The following is a 20,064-nucleotide window of genomic DNA, read 5'->3' on the forward strand; positions in this document are numbered from 1 at the left end:
GAACATGCTGATAATGCTGGAACGGAGACATGCAGCATGGGCCAGATGCGCACCAGGACGGAAACAAATTCCCCTCCCGGCCGGCGGCCGGCGGCCGGCCGCCAATAATTCTGCCGGTGGTCTTTGGAGGGAGGTCATCATCAGCAACCAACGGCGCGCTAGTTGCTGAGTGGCTGCATCATCTGGTTTAGTAGCTAGCCTAATAATAGTAAGTGCCGTATGACGACATACATTGGCGACTTGGCGTGACCGGAAAGCAGCTAGCTAGCGCGGCGTCTAGTGCTCCTCCAGTGCTGGCTGCCGCGGCGCCGGCTGAAAGAAAGAAAGGCCGCTATGGCTTCTTGTGTTTCGGGACCCTTTTTCGGGTTTTACATCAGGACCTAAACCAATACTACGGTCACTGACGAACAACAGCATCCATAGAATAATATTCCAACAACAAGGTCTTAAATTATTTTAGACAGAGTTACACATCAAACAACAAACTGCATGCGACAATACAACAGTTTTGAAGGCAATATATGCCGCGAATCGAAGCAGCTATATTGTACCGTTAACCTTCTCTGCCGCCGCTTCAGGATGACACAACACAACACAACACAACACAACACGGTGATTCAGTGAATAGATTTCTCTTACAGCCTGGATATCTGGAAGGGAACCATGACCTCAGTCATCTCCTCCCTCACAATAAGCTTGCCAACCTGGAACAGGTCGGAGATGCCTAGCTGCGTAGAGAGACGCCTTCGGCAGTCCTCTGCGGCAGCAATGCCTGACGAATAAGCTCCGTGCACTGATCCGGAGTGGTCGATGCAGGCGGCTTCCCCAGCGAAAAACAGGTTGCCCACCGGAGCGCAGAATCTTTCATACAGGTCAGCTGGTTTCCCCACCAGGTCGCACGAGTAGGAACCAAGTGAGTTTGGGTCACTGCCCCAACGTGAAACCAAATACTGAACCTGGAGAAGACAACCCAAAAATGTCAGGAGCTATAGCTACGAATCATCGATATCATACAGAGACTGGAACTGGAAGTATGTGTTTTTTCTGTGCTTGATTTACCGGTTCAGTTGCCTGCGGTAGCATTTTCCTGAGCTGGGACATAACAAAGTTCACGGATTCTTCATCCGATAGCTTCTCGATCTCGTATGCGAATCTTCCAGCTACCATGCATACCAGGACTGGGTTTCCTGTGGCTTTGTGCAGGTTGAGAAAGTAGCCACAGGCATTTGACGTTGGGGCGATCCTACCAAGCACTTCAACGTTGGGCCAAAATACAGTGTTGAACTTAAGGGCTATCTTGTTCTCGATGCCAACGCCAAGATCAGCGATTGCTGAAAGCTTCTCTCTTGGTAGTTCAGGTTCAAACTTGATGATATTTGCCTTAAGTACCCCGAGAGGGACGGTTATTATAGCAGCATCTGCAACAAAACTAGCCCCATCTTCCACACAGACAATAACCTTATTATAACGCTGTATGATCTTTGTGACCCTGATGATCAAAAAGAAAGAAGAGGTAATGAGGAAACTATTTGGGATTCAATTTGACAACGGAAGGATTACATGCATGGTTCTTCTGCACACCTGTGGTTGAGGTGAATATCAAGACCTTGAGCGAGAGCTTTGATGACAGGATCATAGCCATTAACCATAAGACCATGTCCACCGGTAAGCACATGTTCCTGCAAATCTGCAAAGCTCAGCACGCTTTTCATGCAAGTGTGTGCTTGCTGATCTTGAGAATATGGTTTGGCAAATGAACTCATCCTTGAATTGATTCTGCAAAGAATAAAGCATATCCTGTATGGGCATGTGCGTTTCTGGAAGTTCCGCGTTGCATACCTGATCCCAATTTTTCAGAGATATATTGTCCATGTCAGTAGCGAACCATGCCTCCAGCCTACATATACACCACTGCAATACTTCATATTCCAGGCCCTCCAGTCTGTGAAAAAAAAAGTGCACATCATCAAAGACCTGACAAATCCCTGTAACACAATCAGGTGGATCCTAAGTTCCACTTACTTCATATGTGGATTCCTGTCAAGCACAATTGCCATGGCTTGAATAAGAGGCATGTCATTTGCATGTTCATCTCTTACTTTGACAGTCTGAAATATTAACAAGAAGTAAGCTTATTATAGTTCCACAAAAGCATTGAATAGACAATATATAAGTGCCAAGGACTGCAGTACCTCCTTAAGAATTTTCTCAAATGTCTCCCCAACTTTGCTAACTATCTCCTGGGGAACTTGCTGACCATGCTTATCAAATAGAGCATAACTGAAAAATAAAAAAAATCGTAATTGTAAAGGAAGGGAAGCCAATCAACTTAAGAGAGATCACACGTTTTGCCAATTATGAATTATCTATTACCTTTCCAAATCATGGTCATACAGAACAGAGTTATCACCGCTTGTGCGATATAATCTAAGCCCAAGCATCCTAATCAATGGCGCCAAAGAATTCTCATTGCAAACACCATGCAACCTGAATGACAAGATAAAAGCATAAGACCATACTGCACCAAATTCAAGACAAGGTGGATAAAGGCAACTAAAAATTGGCTCTGTTATGCAACTAACCATGATGCTCCCATGTCAATTGGGCAACCAAAAGAATAGTCAGTGTGCACACGGCCACCAAGTCGGTCCCTCGACTCCAAGAGTGTGACCTGCAATTGTTTGACTTTATGTGAGCATCAAACAACTGAGCTGCTTGTGGAATGTAAACTAGAAATTTACCTTAAATGAAGCATTAGACAAAGCACGTGCGGTTGCGATGCCTGAAATCCCTCCCCCAATTACAATTACAGAAGGGGGAGAACGGTTTTGCCCATCCATGTGCGTGAAGAAACCTGATGGCAAACAAGAACGGTGAGCAATGCATAAGAACCATCAACTTTAATTTATAGAAACTTATAACATATATATAAAGCCAATAAGGCATTAAAACCGTAACTAGCACCACATGTTTCTCACCCATCTGCCCGAATAATCACATAGCAATTTCTCCATTCAGGGTAACTATCCCTATCATTTTCCTTGACCAATTAATGGTTAAGTTATGAGCTAGGAAAAGTTTGGCTGTCTTAGCATGCAGTGGCTAGCTGAAGGGGGTTGTATTGTATTATGGGGTCAGGATAATCTTAGGAATATATGTCAGGGTAAGTTATCATTTCTGGTTGATTAGTGAAAAAAGGTGTGATTGTTTTGGACTTCGATAAAATACTTGGTCTGAAGAACTCATCGATGCGCATCATTTTGGATGAACCGGTGGAGATGATATTCTGCAAACAAGAGCAAGGAAGCAAGTTGACGTGGATAGTTGTGGAGCGCAGAAGTCCATTTATTTTCTTTGAGAAATGACAACATAGTGATATCTAGTTTGGAGCCTACTCATACGTCCCTTTCACTTGCAAGTTTCCTCCTCATTCCCTATACAGGTTCCGTGTAATATTCTCTGTTCTAGATTCTTGCAGATCGACAAATAACTTTTCGGTATGTACCCTACAACTACAACGATTCAGGTGACTAGGTGAGGTCACCAGAATGACTTAGGTGGTCAATCAAATTAGAAAGGCCCCCCCTGTTTGCATAATTATCTTGTTCCCCGGACCTGAATTGAAATATATCAAGGGGCCCCCACCAACCAATATATATAATAAAATAGGTAATCAAATCATAGTTCTTGTCCCCATAATCATCGTTTTGCCCTTTCAGCATTGGGGAAGGCACTAAGCTGTCACAACACAGTCCACAAGGATTAGGACAGCAGTCCGTGACAGAGGCGTTTTGCGTAACTCAATTAACTTATTGCTACTACATATACCAGGACGGAACATTTTCAAATTGCGCAGCAGATTTCAATCTTTGCGGGACGTCAAACTCTTTTTTCACTCTTAAGTCCTAATAACGTAGCATCGCGTATATATCAAAGGAAAATCGCACCATCGCACGCAAATGGACGTAATTAAGTAGGAGCATTTCAGAAGGAAAGCAAACCAAACCAAAAGGTGGGGGAAAAAAGGAGTGATTTGGTTGATGCCCGCACGGCACGCACCTCCGGCGGCGAATCCATTCGGTGGCTGGTCCATCGATCCTGATCCTGTGTGTGAGGCTGGCGACGGCGGCGACGGCGTGCGTAGACCGTGGACGAGACGATCGAGAGCGCAAAGCTTCGGGGTGCGTAGGGGGCGTGCCGACCGGCGGCGGCTAACAATTAGAGACTAACGAGTGGTCGCGGCCGCCACGTATAGGCAGCGAGAGGTAGAAGACGAAGATGAGGAGGCCGTCCATGACGAGTCGTCCGCGGATGGGGCAGGGGGCGCTTGCGGTGGGCGCCGCGTGGGTGACCCCTCTCATACCCAAACCTGCAGGTCGCCGCCGGCGAGTCGCCCCGCCGAGCCCGCGCTTCCCGCCCTCGGAGCCACGCCGCCCGAGCCGAGCCGAGCGAGCGGTGGAGACAGAGAGGAGAGGGGCAGGGACAAGGAAGCGGGCTGGTAGTGGGTGGGGTGGTTCTTTGGTTGGCACGGCTCGGGCTCGTTCGCTCTGTCTGCCTCTGCGGTGGTGGCGTGCAGGAGGCGCGCCTTTTATAGGCCTCGCCCCGGGCGCTCCGCCGTGCCCGTTTGCAGTGCAGGGGCGGGCGGCCAGCTGCCAAGCCCTGGTCCCCTAGGGTGAGGCTGGCTGGACCGGGTGGGCGGGCGGCTGCGTGCGCTTGCGTCTCGCGCTAGCGTCACGTATCTGGATCCACCAGACGATCGAGACGACGAGGTTTCCTTCACGCCTGGCTGGCTGGCTCCTGTCTCCTGTCTCCTGAGGGAGACGGGCACTTTTCCGACCCGGGCCACCGGGGCGTGGCGTGGTCCGACGAGACCGTGGGTGCCGAGAGACGTGGAATTCGTGGCTGTGCCAAATTCGGCGATCAAATTGGCGGTTTTCGTTCCAATTTGCGAGGTGGACCGCCGGGCCGTACGTCGTCCGTCGTTCCTACTTTATTACCTGGTGTTGGATCGGATCGCATGCAGACGGAGGAGTAAGAAAGGGGTTTGGAAATTGGAATGCAAGAACGAGTAAAGCTCCGTTTAGATCCCACCCAAAATCCAAAAATTTTCAAGATTCCCCGTCACATCAAATTTTACGGCATATGCATAGAGCATTAAATGTAGATAAAAAGAATAACTAATTGCATAGTTTGCCCATAATTGGCTGAGACGAATCTTTTAAGCCTAAATAGTCCTATAATTGGACATTTTTGACAAATACAAGAGAAAATGCTACCGTAACCAAAAGCCAAAAATTTCGCATCAGGCGGAGTTTGGTGAGTGGGTGCATTATCCCTTCCTTCCACGATCAGTTCCTCGACGGCGGTCAGCGCGCGCCTAGCTAGAGAAAGAGAATCTTGCCTCCGCCTCTTTCCTGCGTCCGACGAGTGCCGACGACGACAGTGGACAGCAGCAGCAGCTTCCGTTAAGCTCCAGGAGAGCAAGAGGCACCAGCTTCCGTCCAACAGTACGTACGTGGTCCGGTGGCCGGTGGCCGGTGGCCGGAAATTGACCTGCTCGATCGATGCATGCAAAGATCAAGATAGACTCGATCCACCGCTTAAGCTCCCGTTATCCTCTCCGTTCCAAGTTGCAGGACAACAGGCGCCGTGTGCTTAGCTTAGCTGTGTACATGCACGTACGGTACGGTGTGGTCGAGGCAGCTGATGAGCCAATCAATAATTCCGGCCGGCTTTATATATAGCTAGCGTCCCGGCCATGTCGGAGTACGTAGTTGCAGCTAGCGTCGCCCTGGCTTGCTTGACTCTGCCGTGTTGGACGTCGTATCTGGTCCGGTCCGGACAAGCAGCACGTACAGTATGCGTGGCGTGATGGCGTCCGCTGGTGTTTCCGTGGTTTTCGTGGATCCATCTCCGCGTGCTAACCTTTGGGATCATCACAACTATCACATGTTTCGTGGTTCTCCATGTCCAGTTTCGTCATGCATACCTAGAGCATGTACCAGATCCGACGACGATGCTGATCTGGATCACCAGGCTCAGGTGAGTCTATCACTCACTAGTTTTGCCGACCTACGACCGAGCGCGACCGAGGCTATCCGACCATACACTATGACTAGAGGTAGAAGAAGATGGAGAACTAAGTATACACACACAGTATAAATACCAGCGTTGGCCAGAGTCCTGTATAGGAGATGACAAAATTGAACTCTCTTTGTTGAGTTGCAGTGGCAAATTATATATACAACTCTATCTATCTAATACTAGTACAGCGCACATGCTGCAACATTAACTAGATAACATAGCAGGACTGACTTCTGTGCCTATCCCTACATGTGGCTACAGTGCGGGCAGGTGAGCCGTTCGGCGCCTGCCTCTGCAGCGGCAACAGTCCCACAACAGGGGGTCTTTTCGGCAGTCGCCTTCCCTTGATGTGTGTTCACACAAGGAAGCAATAGATTATCTAACAATATTTTCCTAATCCTACTGCTATCCTTGTAACCCTTCCATGCCGATCATCTCCTTCAGCTCCGTGAGTCGAAGACTGTCGAGCGGCTTGGTGAGAACGTCCGCGAGTTGCCGACCAGTTTCGACGAACTCGATGACGATCTGCCCTCCATCGACCCAGTCCCTGAGGAAGTGAAACTTTACGTCGATGTGTTTGCTCCGGTCGTGCAGAACCGGATTCTTCGTGAGAGCGATGACGGGCTAGTTGTCCACCATCAGTGCTGATGGGTGAGCTTCCGCACCGGTCAGCTCACCCAGCAGCCGGCGCAGCCATACATCTTGGCACACCGCCGTGGCTGCTGCTACGTAGTCTGCCTCGCACGTAGATAGCGCCACCACCTTCTGTTTTAGCGACAGCCATGAAATTGGAGCTGACCCGAGGAAGACGAGCACACCAGAGGTGCTTCGTCGTCTATCGATGTTCCCCGCCATGTCTGCATCGCTTAACACAGTGAGCTACAGCCTACTTCAACCAGTTTTTGGGAAGATGATCCCATGATCTACCGTCCCCTTAACATAACGTAGTAGCCACTTCACCGTAGCCCAGTGATCCTCTCTGGGATCCTCCATGAAGCGACTGACGTAGCCCACGGCGAACGCAATGTTTGGCCTCGTGTGGACTAGGTAGCGCAGACCGCCACGATGCTCCGGTAAAGTGTTGCATCCACCTTCACCGCGGTGCTGGCCTTCGTCAGTTTTAGCCACTCCTCCATCGAAGTCACGCATGGCTTGCACTCAGCCATGCCGCTCCACTCCAATAGCTTGGAGGCCATACGTGCTCTGACCAAGCGTGAGTTCCTCCTTCCCCTGTCTCACCTCGATGTCGAGGTAGTAGGAGGGTGCGCTGAGATCGCTCATTAGAAAACGAGCCGCCATCCCGCGCTTGAAGCTGTTGGTGTCCTCCGTGCGCGCGCCGGTGACGATCAAGTCGTCCACATACACGTCGACGACGAGCTCCTCCTTCCCCTGTCGCCACGAATGGTTGCTTTGGGACTTGCAATTTTGAGGTGCTCCTCAAAGGCTTCTAGGACCTGCAACGAGGAGGAGAATGGCGGCCATGAGGAGTCGGTACATGGTCCTCGTCTAGATCAGGGTCATCCGCATCGGCGGTGATGGTCAGTCATATGTGGACACCCGCGACGGATCCGGAGCCACATCCTTCATATCTCAATGGGGAGCAGAGGGAGGTGCGCCGACACTGGTGCTCGCAGGTGGGGGCGTACGTGTGGCGGATGGCCTCGGTGGGGAGCGAGGGGAACACACGAAGAGGGTGGTGAGATGGGGGTAAATTAGAGAGAGTTCGAACGGTGACCATCCTGCCCCCCTTGATTGATGGAGAAATGTGTAGAACCCTAGGTTGTGGAGCAGATGGAGGGAGGGTGCTTGGGCAAGGAGGGGTGGTTACTACTAATAATTGCTCCAATCGTATAACTTAAATGATAATGTTGTAGATATAAGAGACAACTTATCAGACAAGAAACATGACATGATTATTCTGTTCAATTCTGGAGAGTATCTGTTGATCTGTACCTATCGATCCATCGCCAATCCTAGATACACCATCCATTCCAAATTACAAGTCATTCGAAGAATTTTGGAGAGTTAAAACATATCAAGTCTGACCAAAATTATAGAGAAGATTAAAAAGATTTATGACATTAAATAGGTATACTATGAAAATATAATTAGTAAAGAATCTAATGATATTTATATTGACATCATAAATGTTATTATCTTATCATATATATTTGATGGTCAAACTTGAAATGGTTTGACTTTTTAATATTTTTAGAATAACTTATAATTTGGAATGAAAGGAGTAGAAAACATCCTGATTCTTGCACCAGCAGTACGTACAAGATGATAAAAATGGGAACGTTCTAACAAAAAGTAGGATGCACTTGTACAAATCATAATTAAAGCCCCATTACCAACAGAATTAAATTAAAGATAATTGTAAAGCTCAACAGTGAGTGAAGATCCTGCAGTTCCACGCGACCACGCTCACAAAAAGATCTCTGAACTTGTGACCATCCTGCCCCCCCTTGATTGATGGAGAAATGTGTAGAACCCTAGGTCCCAAAAGGCATCGAATTATTAGGTTGGCTTGGCCCGCGTAATGATCTTCAAGTGTTCATCGTGGATCAGATCCGGAAGTACCTGACAAACATGATTTCGGTTACAGCACGTAGCAGTTCTTTTAAACAGGATAAGCAGGCGATTAAACAGAAACGGGGTGTAAACGACTAAACTGCAGTTTAGGTGGACGGTGCTTGAGATGCATGCGGTATAACTTGGCTTTGTGAACCCTGAAAAGAAGCCTGAATACCACGCAGAAGTTGCATGTAAGAGTGAGCGTTTCTCGTAGCAGAGAATGATTAGTCTTTTACGTTAAAAGAGAGAGAGAGAGAGAGAATGATTCAGTGCTCTTGTGAGATGACTGTAGGCCCTGCGCTGCATTTTTAACTGGTGATTGAGCAATTAGCGATGCCGTGATGAGATGAGAGATGCAGACAGATGTGTTAGCCTGTTAGCAGGCCACGTTGGACCGGACGGCCGGGGACGACGAAAGCACAATGATAAGGGGACGGCAAAAGGGAGCTGGATGGGATCGGTTGCCTGTCTGTTACTGTGCTCTGCTTCCGGCGGCGCGGCCCCACCTCGCCGCCGCCAGGATTCCCTCCCGCCGCCTCGTCGCGACGTCGCCAACCAAGCCCCAAAATATCAGCGCAGGCTGGGCCACCTGCGCATGGTTTAGCTGTCGCACGTTCAGTGCTCATCGAGTCGGATGCTGCATAAGTTCAAAAAAAAGTCGGATGCTGCATTGCTGTGCCTGTGATTCACGATTTCCGAGAGAAAAACTTGATGGCTAAAGACTGAACTTTTCATTTCATTAGGAGTTTAGGACCAACTCTGCTTACGTCATAAATCAACTTCTTTATAAGTCAAAATTGTTTAAGTTCCGTAGAATTTGTAGCAAGAAAAACTAACATTTACTGTATATATGACACGACATTAGTATGTCTAGATACAACATAGAATCTATTTTCACATATACTTTCTTCGTATAATAAATCTTAGAACTATTTTCTATAAAGTAGGTCAGATTTGAGAAAATTTGACTTGAAACAACTCTAGAATTGATTGATAGTATATATAAACTAAATGGTTGAATAGGTTAAAATAGGCTACAAGCTGGGCTATAACTTTTTAGCAGTCTTTATACTGATATAGAGGAGAGAGAATGAGAAAGAGGAGAAATGTGATGTAAGTTTAATACCAGCTCATTGCTGAGCTTCCAGAATCTTTATAAGAGAAAAAACTAAATCATATATTAATAATAAAATATGTATCAGTAGGCAACTATTATATTATTAGAGGGCTAATAGATTAGTTCTAGTAAAAACATTTAGTAGTGTGTTCTGTTATTAGCCAAGCTCTCACTAAGTAGCGCTGTACTATGCCCGATCATGGTCCTGTCCCAAATTTATGTACGTTTCTTGGGTTGTTGGGTTTTCACCTCCTAAAGTTTAGTTATCTAAATCAGCTCCTAAACTTTAGTCACCCTTATTTGGTTTGGTGGACTAAAACAGACTAAAAGAGGCATTTTAGACCATTTTAGTCGGGGTGTTTGGCTCCAAAGTGACTAAGAGGTGAGGCAATCCTGACTAACAGGTGAGGTTTAGTTCCATTTAGCAATATTTGAGTAACTGGTCGGCTAACGTCCATTTAGTCTCATTTAGTTAAAGTGTTTCGATAAAAAATAACTAAATAAGACTAGATTTAGAAGATGAAGAGTGAACCAAACACCCCATGTGATCTGCATAACTTTTTTTTTTCTTTTACGAGTTGTGATCTGTAGGACTTTTCCTACGGCACGTCGCAGAATGATTGAAGGGAGCTTTTAGAATTTGGGTACAGATTTTGTTCTGCCGATTAGATTCATCGTACAGGTAGAAATTCGTTTTGGGCTTTTGCAAAAGCGAGCCGGCGTCGGTCCCATCCACATCCAGATTTTCCTCGCTTTTGCGAGTGAGTGCAAAAGTCCGGTAGAATTGGTTCGCTTTTGCTCTTTGTGCTGTGGACGGGACAAGTTGTGGAACCGGGCAGGCAGCGCGATGCGGATATTCATCTGCCCCACCAGATGGTGACTAGCACTCCTACTACAGTGAAACACTGTGTGCCATGGCGACGATATCTTGTGGAGTACCGAGTCAGTAAACTAATGATGAAACTAATTTAGTGATGTAAATGGTGGTTTAGTTAAAACAAATTTTCCAAGATGGAGTCCTGAAAAGCTCGCTTTTTTTTTTGTTTTGGTACTGACCGAAATACCAAATTCCATCCTACGCCGTTGGTTAGGTGCCGAGCCTATACTCTAATGTGGAGGTGGAGGAACGTCCTTTGAAGGCCACGTCTGGAGTCCGGAGCTGGACGCGGGCGAGGCGTATCTTGCAGTTGCAGCTTTAGCGCTTTACCCGTTGCCCTGTTCGCTAGGCCGATAAGCCATGGCTGAAAATACTGTTGACTGATTTATTGTGAGAGAGTAATATTATTCGTTGGTTGAAAAAATATGGCTTATAAGCCAAGCGAACAGGGCGCATGTCTGTTGCCTGCTCGCACGAGTTGCCCCGCGGACAGATGTCACACGACACAGGTAATGCTCACTAAACCGGTAAGCAGGTAAATAATCAAATATCTGTTGTTTAGCATTTGTTTAAACTATACTACTGGTACTTAAATGGACTACTTGGTTGATTAAAGGGCCGGGCAGTTAATTAAGAGGACATGGCATGGCTAGTCAACCAGTAGTGTTAACAACGTGTAAACGGACTACATGGTCGTTGACGATAACACCCACTATAGGTAAAGTTAGTCAGGCCCTCCCGCCTCCACTAGCTAAGGTCTCGTATCTTTCTAGCTAACTATTAGCTAAGTTAGTGGGAGAGAAGATAACTATCTAAGAACTAATTGCTACTTGGATAGTAGATAAGACACTGTAAGGTTATTAGACGCCACTTGGCAGGGCTTTTGTAACGACTTTAGTTTGGACTCCTGTCGAAGCCTTGCCAAATGGGTGCACTTAAACGGCTGCTTGTAAGAAACCCGAAAGAGTCAAAGTCGATTTTTCTAGTAAGGAGCTGGAATCGTAAAAATATGTCTTCCCTGACTCCACTCATAAATTTGGCATAAATAAATAATAAAACTGTCACCAGAGCCATTTCTTTCAAAAGCTTTTTAAAAGCTTTCTGTGCTCTATAAGAGAAGTATGAGCTAGAGCCTTTTTATGAAGAGTTGGAGCCTTGTCAAACTAGCCTTTAGCCCAAAACTTAATTGGAACTCAATTAATTTTTAGTAACTAATTGTTAGCTCTAGGGATCCAAATAAGACGTAGTTTCTGCAGTAGCTTTGCACGATCATCATTGATCAGCAAATAAAAAACCTTTGTAATGCACATGTAAACGGAATTTGCAGATGAGATAGGTATTACCACAACTAGCGAGCGGTGGATCCACGACATGTTTGGATACGGCTATTGTTTTTTTTTTAAAGATCGATAAGAGATTATTGGCCAAAGGATATAGAGCTCTCAAAGTTGATGTTAGAATCGTATTCTTTTGACGCCGTTCCGTAGGGAGCAATGCAAAAGGGCGGTGGATCCGAATCCGTGCGCTTGCTTAAAGCCAGAGAGCCCGTGACTGCTCTGATTGACGGTGAGACGGACATGATCCGTCTGGACCATGCGTGCACCTTCTCCGGTTCTCCCGGCATCCATCGTGGCTACTACTAGTTGCAGTTGTTCTCTCTCAGGCAACTAGCTAGTAGTCGCAGCATCCATCTCTGAAGTGAATCTGATGTATGCATGCATGTGTATGTGTATCTTCACAGCGCTAGGTAGCCAGGATGCATGTTCCAGCTAGCTAGGCCCTTGTTTAGGTCTAGTTTAGATTGAGGTTAGGAATCAGTATTTGGCACTGTAGTATTTTCGTTTATATTTGACAATTATTGTCTAATCATGACCTAACTAGGCTCAAAAGATTCGTCTCGTAGTTTACAATAAAACTGTGTAATTAGTTATTTTTTTATCTATATTTAACACTCCATGCATATGTCCAAAGATTTGATGTGACTGAAGAGAGAGTGAAAAAACTTACAATCTAAACAAGGCCTTAGTTACCCTAAAATACAAATTTTGGCACTATGTAAAAAGAAGATTCCCCGTCACATCAAACTTGCTGTACATGTATGGAGTACTAAATATTGACGAAATCAAAAACTAATTGCACAGTTTGGTTGTACTTTGTGAGACGAACGTTTTGAACCTAATTAGTCAACGATCAGATAATTATTATCAAATACAAACGAAAAAATACAGTGCACTACAGTGCTGGAGAATTTCAGGCGGCCCCGATTCCGGGGCGACTAAACGCTCCCTAGGAGTACTCGGCTAGCGATAGGCCATCGGCGTCTAGCAAGTAGCAACTTGCCGGATGATTGGCCTGAAGGCACACGCAGACGCAGGACAGGGCAGCAGGATACAGGATGCAGATGCAGGAAGGCAACATGGGCCAGGACAGACGCACCAGGATGGGAACAATTCCCCTCCCGGCAGTTTCCTATCACAGCCGCCCGGCCGGACCGCCAATAGTTCTGCCGGTGGAGGGCGGTCACCAGCAGCGAACGAACGGGGAAAACACGCTTTACTACATACACTTCCGGCCGGCGGCAAAAGGCGATCGACCCAACGGCGGCCGAGCGGGGGTTTAGGAGAGCTGGTTAGTAGGTTGCGCGCACGGCAGTTGCTGAGTGGCTGCCTCATCACAGGGGATTAGTATAGCTAGATAGCCTAGTAAGTGCCGTATGATGACACTGGCGTGACCGGAAAGCACGTAGCGCGGCGTCTAGTGCTAGTGCTGGCTGCCGCCGCCCCGGCCCCGCCGCCCCGGTAGCAGCAGCGACGCCTGCTGCTGCTGCATGTGCCCCCTTCTTGGCTTCTTGTGTTTTTGGGTTGGATGGATGGAAACCTTTTTCTGGTTTTCCATCGGGATCGGATTTGCTTTGCATCATTGCATGTGCTTTACCTGCCGTCGACCTAAACCAAGACTAACCGCCTCGCACTTGGGCTCCAAGCACCAACGTGGCGGACATGAACGGACCGGAGATTAATTATAATGATGAAGGTTCCGGCTTTGCTTCCGTGAATGGGATCGTCCGAATTGCAAGTGCTGCTTGCGCCGCTGTGGTGATGAGCTTTTATTAGGATCGGATAGAATTAGTACGTAGGCGTTAATAACGACAAGGGCTGTGGCGTCGGCGCCGGCGGTTCGGCAAAGCTCGCTCGCAGTATAGCCAACACGACGCGATCACCACCACCGGCCACACGGCCCACACGCCGGCCGGCCGCCCGACGCCAGCAGCAAACGCCATGCCTGCCGGCAAGCACCATGTTTGCTTGAGCTTATTTGACTTATAAGTCATATTTTTTCAGCTAACGAATAATATTTTTCTCTTACAGTAAATTATTCAACAGTACTTTCAGCTATGATTTACGGGCTAAACAAGCCCAAACGACAAAGGGCGCTTAGGTTAGCAGAAGCACGTCGTCAGTGCAGTGCGCGGCTGCGCGCGCACACGGCACGCTGCTTCAGCTCAAAAATTGCTGCGCACAAGTAGTAGACGACGCTAGTGTAGTTTTTCTTATGAGCCAGCGAGCGATGCAACCAGCAGTCGTACTACTCCCTCCGTCATTTAAAAAAAAGTTTGCCATGGGAACGTGCTGGTGCTTAACTTTAACCAGGTTCGTAGAAAATACGTGTAATATTTATATTTTTAAATAATTTTATTATAAATATATATTCAATGAGCTACCTAATAATACTATTTAATTATGTACCATAAATATTAATGTCTTATTAAATATATTTGATAAAGTTAAAAGTTGTTGAATTTTTAAAAAACACGAATGATTTTTTTAGAGCAGAGGAGAGAGTAGTACGTTTCAGCAATGGTGAGCAGTGTCTCTACGGATGACGTACGCGCCGGCGGCGACCCGCACGTGTACACAGTGCGGTGGTGCCCCTTGCCAGGCACAGTGAATCAGTGATAGACGAAGAGTAGTGAAAGACGAACATGCTCCGCTGCCTCATGGTCCGACCACGGGCAGAGGGTATCGAGGATTTTATTTTATTTATTATTTTTTGTTTTCTGTTGGTTCTACGTAAACAAATAATTGCTCGAAATAATTTCTTTTAATCGGACAGTTTTTTTTGCAAAAAAAGAAAACAAAGCCATGTGTCAGCGCAAGGGAGCTTCCGCGGGGGCGTCTACCTGCCGAGCTGGGTGACGCGTATTGCCCGTCGACCCCTCCAAAATTATTATTCGCGTCGCTAAACGTTGGACCGTTTCTTGCATGAGCCTATCAGCAACATGCATGCAGGAAATACAAAATTGCTGACCATCAGCACATTGCCTAGTTTTCGAAGTAAAAAAAAGTCATAACTCCTCAACCAAATATCCTAATTAAAATCCGATTGCACCATCATATCCCTTGCAATAAACTCTTCAAAACAAGACCCCCACATGGATATATTTCGATAAAAAATTTTAAACGAACATTTATCTCATAATGAACATGTATTCAAAGATAATCGTCGAACGTCACATTTATGCTATGTGAACATCTCAAAATACACCAGAGAACATCACATATAGACTATGTGAACATTACATATATAATGATACCGAACACCATAAATACATCACATTTATGCTATGTGAACACTACATGAGATCCAAATGCTGTCAGCAGCCGTCGACCAAGAGTACTGGATGATGTACTTTGATAGATCGCTTATGAAGAAAGGCGCTGGCATGGGGTTGGTCTTTGTTTCGCTCCTTGGGGTACGCATGAGGTATATGGTTCGCATCCATTTTCCTGCATCCAACAATGTGGTCAAGTATGAGGCACTCATCAACGGTCTACACATCACCGTCGAGTTGGGCATCCAATGGCTTGACATCCGGGGCGACTCCTAGCTGGTCATCGATCAAGTCATGAAGGAGTACAGTTGTCGTAGCTCCAAGATGGTTACGTATTGCCAAGAAGTCCGTCAGCTGGAGGACAAGTTTGATAGCCTCGAACTCAACCACATCCTGAGACGGCTCAATGAGGCGGACGACACGCTGGCAAAAAATGGTGTCCGGCCGAGGGCCCGTGCCGATGAGCATCTTCACCAACGATCAGTACAAGCCCTCGGTCCACTGCGAGGAGCCAGAACAGACCGGTGATGGGCCGCCTGCCCTAGGCTCGGGGGCTAACCAAGCGTCGGCCCTTTTCGGCCCCAAAGTCATGGAGCATGGTGAAGATCCAGCGGTAGAGCCCGACCCTCTAGCCAACTGGAGGACGCCTTACCTCAACTACCTCCTCCGTGAGGTGCTATCGATGGACAAAACGGAGGCTCGACGGCTCACACGTCACGCAAGTGAACTCCATCTTGTTTTCATAAGCCTCATATTTATTTGCAATTTTAGATTATGTTTTATCCCGTTCTTGCTTATGTTCTCGATTGCTTACAGGAAAGCCTTCTCGGCGAGGTCAATCACGTTCGCGCGGTTGATAACCAACGGAGCAGTGGTGTAACGGTTGCGAGGGTCTAAATCAGTCTTGGTTCGAAGCCTAGATCGTGAACGTCGAGTCTCCACCAATCGACGCTATCATACCTATTGGAAGATCGGGCCTTGTCTACATCAAGTGGTATCAGAGACTTTATTGCCCGTTAGGTATAACTTTGTTTTCTCCTTTAGATTGTTACTGTTTTTGTATTACCTATAGTCCACAAAAGCTAAAAAAATATACACCACCACATATTCTCTGTCCTATAGGCTCGTTGTGCCGTGCAATTTTATCTTTGTTTTGCGTTGTTGAGTTCGTGTCTTCGGGCAAGTTCTGGTTGCTGGTTTTAGATCATTTTTAGTCCAGTTTGTGTTTTTCCCTTTGTTTTTTCATCATAATCCGTGAACACCTTCTAAGCCTTGTTGTGTTTCCTTCGTATCCATCAAATTTTAGTTCACGTCATCTAATTTGTTACACTTGTCTTCACTGTTTGCATCTATCCAAGCCTCCACAATAATTTTTGCACGTATTGTTCCCGTTTTATCCTCTAATTCGGAGTCAGTTCTTAAAACTGGTCTAGTTTTCACATACGAACTCAGAATTTCGATGTTCCATATATCAAAATCGATCAGAATTTTTTTTGGATCCAGTCCATCTCCAGCTTTGCTGGGTTCGAAAAATTTATTTTGGCCAAAAACTGGTCACAAGATCCTCTTTTCGTAGTCCCAAGCTTTTTGTCGATTTCGAGCACGACTTCTGAATTTTCCACATGCCACGTATTTCACTTGTTTGAGCTCATATTTTCTGTGGTTATTTCTTTTGTGCTCCTAAGTGAAAAAATATATCAAAAAATAAAAAGAAAAAAAATCAAAGAATCCCTAAAAAACAATCGATAGCCCAAAAATAGAGAAAAGAGGGAGGGGAATGGAACAATATCTAGAGGAGCACATAGAGAGCGTCATTTGAGCTGTGTTTGCGTGTGCTGATTTCTACCTTGTTTCTAATCATATTCCTGCTGTTCACATCACTTGATACATCTGGATACTTGAACTGTTAATAGGCCAACAACTAAGATAAGTACTCGGGATACTTATTCAGCTTTGCTATTCAGTTACGAATATTGCTATTCCTTGCTACTATATTGTGCATGTCCAAGCTCCTACTTTCTTTTAACCAAGTATAGGTTCACCTTGCAACTGTTACACTCAAGCTACAACGGTATCACAGTCTCCGATCCGATTACACCGCCTGTTGCTTTGGTAAGAACACTTGTAAGACCGTGGCAAGACGCTTGAGAGTTGAGTGCCTTGTTTTTCCTTGTCCACAATCTAAGTAGTTGGTTGGGATAATACTATTTGTATTGTCTTCTCTTTTCTACTAACCATGCCAGGAAAAGCCAGAGGCAGCGGCAAAGGAAATGGGGACACACCTACAGATTTCAATGACTGTGTTTCCAAGAATGAGCTTTGTGACGTTCTTGATGACAAGTTCAATGAGATTCTTCAATAAATCACCAACTTGGCTAAAAGGATTGAAGATATTGAACAACGACATTCTGAACCATGTCCTGAAGAATGAATGATGATGATGATCTCTCTAAGGAGGAGGATGGCAATGCGGAGGCTGAAGCCGAAGCTCGACGACGTGCTGAGGATGCATATAACCGTAATCAGTTGAACTTTAACCGACATGGTATGGGAGATAATAACCAAGGCAATAATGATCCTTTCTCTAAAACCAAATTTAAGATACCTCCTTTTTCTGGTTCTGCTGATCCTAAAACATATTTAGATTAGAAGATGGTTGTAGATAAAAAATTTAGCTCCCCATCAAGTACTTAAAGAATATAGAGTTAGACTTGCTACTAGTGAGTTTATTTATTTTACTCTTTTCTGGTGGAATGATATTTGCAATAATGTTAATGCTAATGCTCAAATACCTCAAACTTGGACTGTACTTAAATGACAAATGAAATCGAGATTTGTTCCTTCATACTATCAGCGTGATCTGTGATTAAAACTGCAATGTTTAAATTAAGGTAGTAAGACTGTTGAGAAATATTATCAGGAGCTTTTAATTGGTCTAGCACGTAGTAACATATAGGAAGGTGAAATGGATAAGTGTTCTAGATTTTTTGGAGGTTTGCGTCATGAAATATATGATGTTCTTGACTATAAAAATGGACTATATTTTCCTAATTATATCATTATGCTCTTAAAGCTGAAAGGGAAGTATAGGGACGACAACCTAGGCGTTCCACGACTCCGTCCACTCCTTCACGTCCAACCGAGGTGAGTAAATTTTCTAATGTGCAGACACCACCAGCGCCTGTAAAGAAGAGTTCTCTGATCACACCTTCTTCCGGTGGATCTGCTACACCTTCCTCTAGCAGCTCTTCTAAAGTTGTTTGCCACCACTGCAAGGGCATGGGACATATTGCTACAGAATGCCCTAGCAAACGCGCATATATTGCTACTGATGATGGTGGGTATGCTAGTGCTAGTGATGAAGAGAATGAATTTGCACTTGCAACTAATCTTTATGCAGATAAATATGCGGATAGTGTTAAAGATCCTGATGTTGCTGAAGATCCTGATGAGGTAATTAATAGTGTGGCATGCACTACAAACTACAAATCAATCCTTGTTCAGCGTGTTTTGAGTATACAAGTTGAGCTAGTAGACAAGCTACAATGCCATAATTTGTTTCAAATGTTCCTCATTGTCAATAATTTCCATATTCGTACTATAATTGATGGAGGGAGCAGCAATAAATAGATAAGTTCTAAGCTTGTCAAGACCCTTGGTTTATCTACATGTGCTCTTCCACATTCATACAATGTCCAGTGGTTCAACAATTGTGGTAAGGCAAAGGTAACACAATCTGCTCGTGTGCATTTTTCTATCGGATCCATACCATGATTATGCTGATTTTGATGTCATGCCTATGCAAGCTTGTCCACTTTTGTTAGGCCACCTTTGGCAATATGATAATAATGTTATTCATCATGGTAGGCAAAATAGATATACTTTTATGTTTAAAGGAAAGATCATTGCTTTACTTCCTTTAATTCCTGCTGAAATTATGCGATATGAAAAGGAGATTGCTGAAAAGAAAAAGAAAGGCCATGATAAAGACTTTAGCAAACCCGTAAATGAACCATCAAGTAACATAAAGTAGTTTTATTTCACTCTTAAATCTGCTCATGTTGATCATGATAAACCATATTATGCTTTAACTTGTATATCGCCTTTATGTCTACTTGGTCCTGCTTCTAGTGCTATGCCTCTTATTGGTACTAACATTTTGCAGTAGAAGGAGGATGAATTCCTAGTAGGGAGGCTACCATGGCAGCTGCCTTTGTGAAGGATTGGGTGCCAAGATGAACGTCTTCTTCTGGAGCCATCGTTGTTGTCATCAATGGAGGAGACTGATCTATTCAGTCGAGGACTGACTTCAATTCAAGAAAGGGAGGAATGATGAGGACATCACTACTTTATCGCATATAAGCCAAGAAGAGGAGGAGGTCCAGCATGGACGTCCAATTCATCTTTCTCATGGTGGAGGCCCAGTTCAATTGAAGTTGGAGCCCATCTCGGGTTCTAGGACCAGGTCTGTCATAAAACTGGACACACGGGCGCATCTGGGCTCTGTTTTTGACAATTCACATATGGATAGAAAGCTAATTTGATAAGGAAGCTAATGCTAGTGGTCTCACATAAAAAACTCTATAGAATCAATGGAAATCATTGAAACAAGTCAGCGTCCAGAATCTACCCGGGTGCTGCGACACCGTTTTTTGGTCCGTTGGACCGTGTATCGTGTTTGGGCCCATTAGGGGGCGCGTCTAGGGGGGTGACGCCCAAGACTCTATAATTAGCAGGCGTCACTCTTCTTAGGGTTTGGGTTTTATTTAGTTTTTTATTTCCTCGTAAAACAGATGT

At 45.4% G+C, this 20,064-nt stretch overlaps 1 protein-coding gene across 1 annotated transcript; it reads right to left on the reverse strand.

The window, feature by feature from the left end:
* Positions 1-425: 425 nt before the first annotated feature.
* Positions 426-4,568, reverse strand: LOC136497940 (polyamine oxidase 5). Its single transcript, XM_066493839.1, has 10 exons — positions 4,060-4,568; positions 2,742-2,854; positions 2,583-2,671; positions 2,374-2,487; positions 2,193-2,280; positions 2,023-2,108; positions 1,840-1,942; positions 1,582-1,679; positions 1,060-1,489; positions 426-956 (listed from the first exon to the last, which is right to left on the reverse strand). The coding sequence occupies exons 1-10, from the start codon at positions 4,091-4,093 to the stop codon at positions 636-638; spliced, it is 1,476 nt and encodes a 491-aa protein (XP_066349936.1). The 5' UTR covers positions 4,094-4,568; the 3' UTR covers positions 426-635.
* Positions 4,569-20,064: the final 15,496 nt, after the last annotated feature.

The sequence above is a fragment of the Miscanthus floridulus genome, chromosome 12 (genome assembly GCF_019320115.1).
Source record: "Miscanthus floridulus cultivar M001 chromosome 12, ASM1932011v1, whole genome shotgun sequence".
Lineage (NCBI taxonomy): Eukaryota > Viridiplantae > Streptophyta > Magnoliopsida > Poales > Poaceae > Miscanthus > Miscanthus floridulus.

Coding starts and splice junctions, on each gene's coding strand:
- LOC136497940 (XM_066493839.1), bottom strand. CDS start 4,093: ATGGACCAGCCACCGAATGGATTCGCCGCCGGAG. Junction 2,672..2,741: donor TGTCTAATGCTTCATTTAAG/GTAAATTTCTAG, acceptor AAACAATTGCAG/GTCACACTCTTGGAGTCGAG. Junction 1,490..1,581: donor GATATTCACCTCAACCACAG/GTGTGCAGAAGA, acceptor TTTGATCATCAG/GGTCACAAAGATCATACAGC.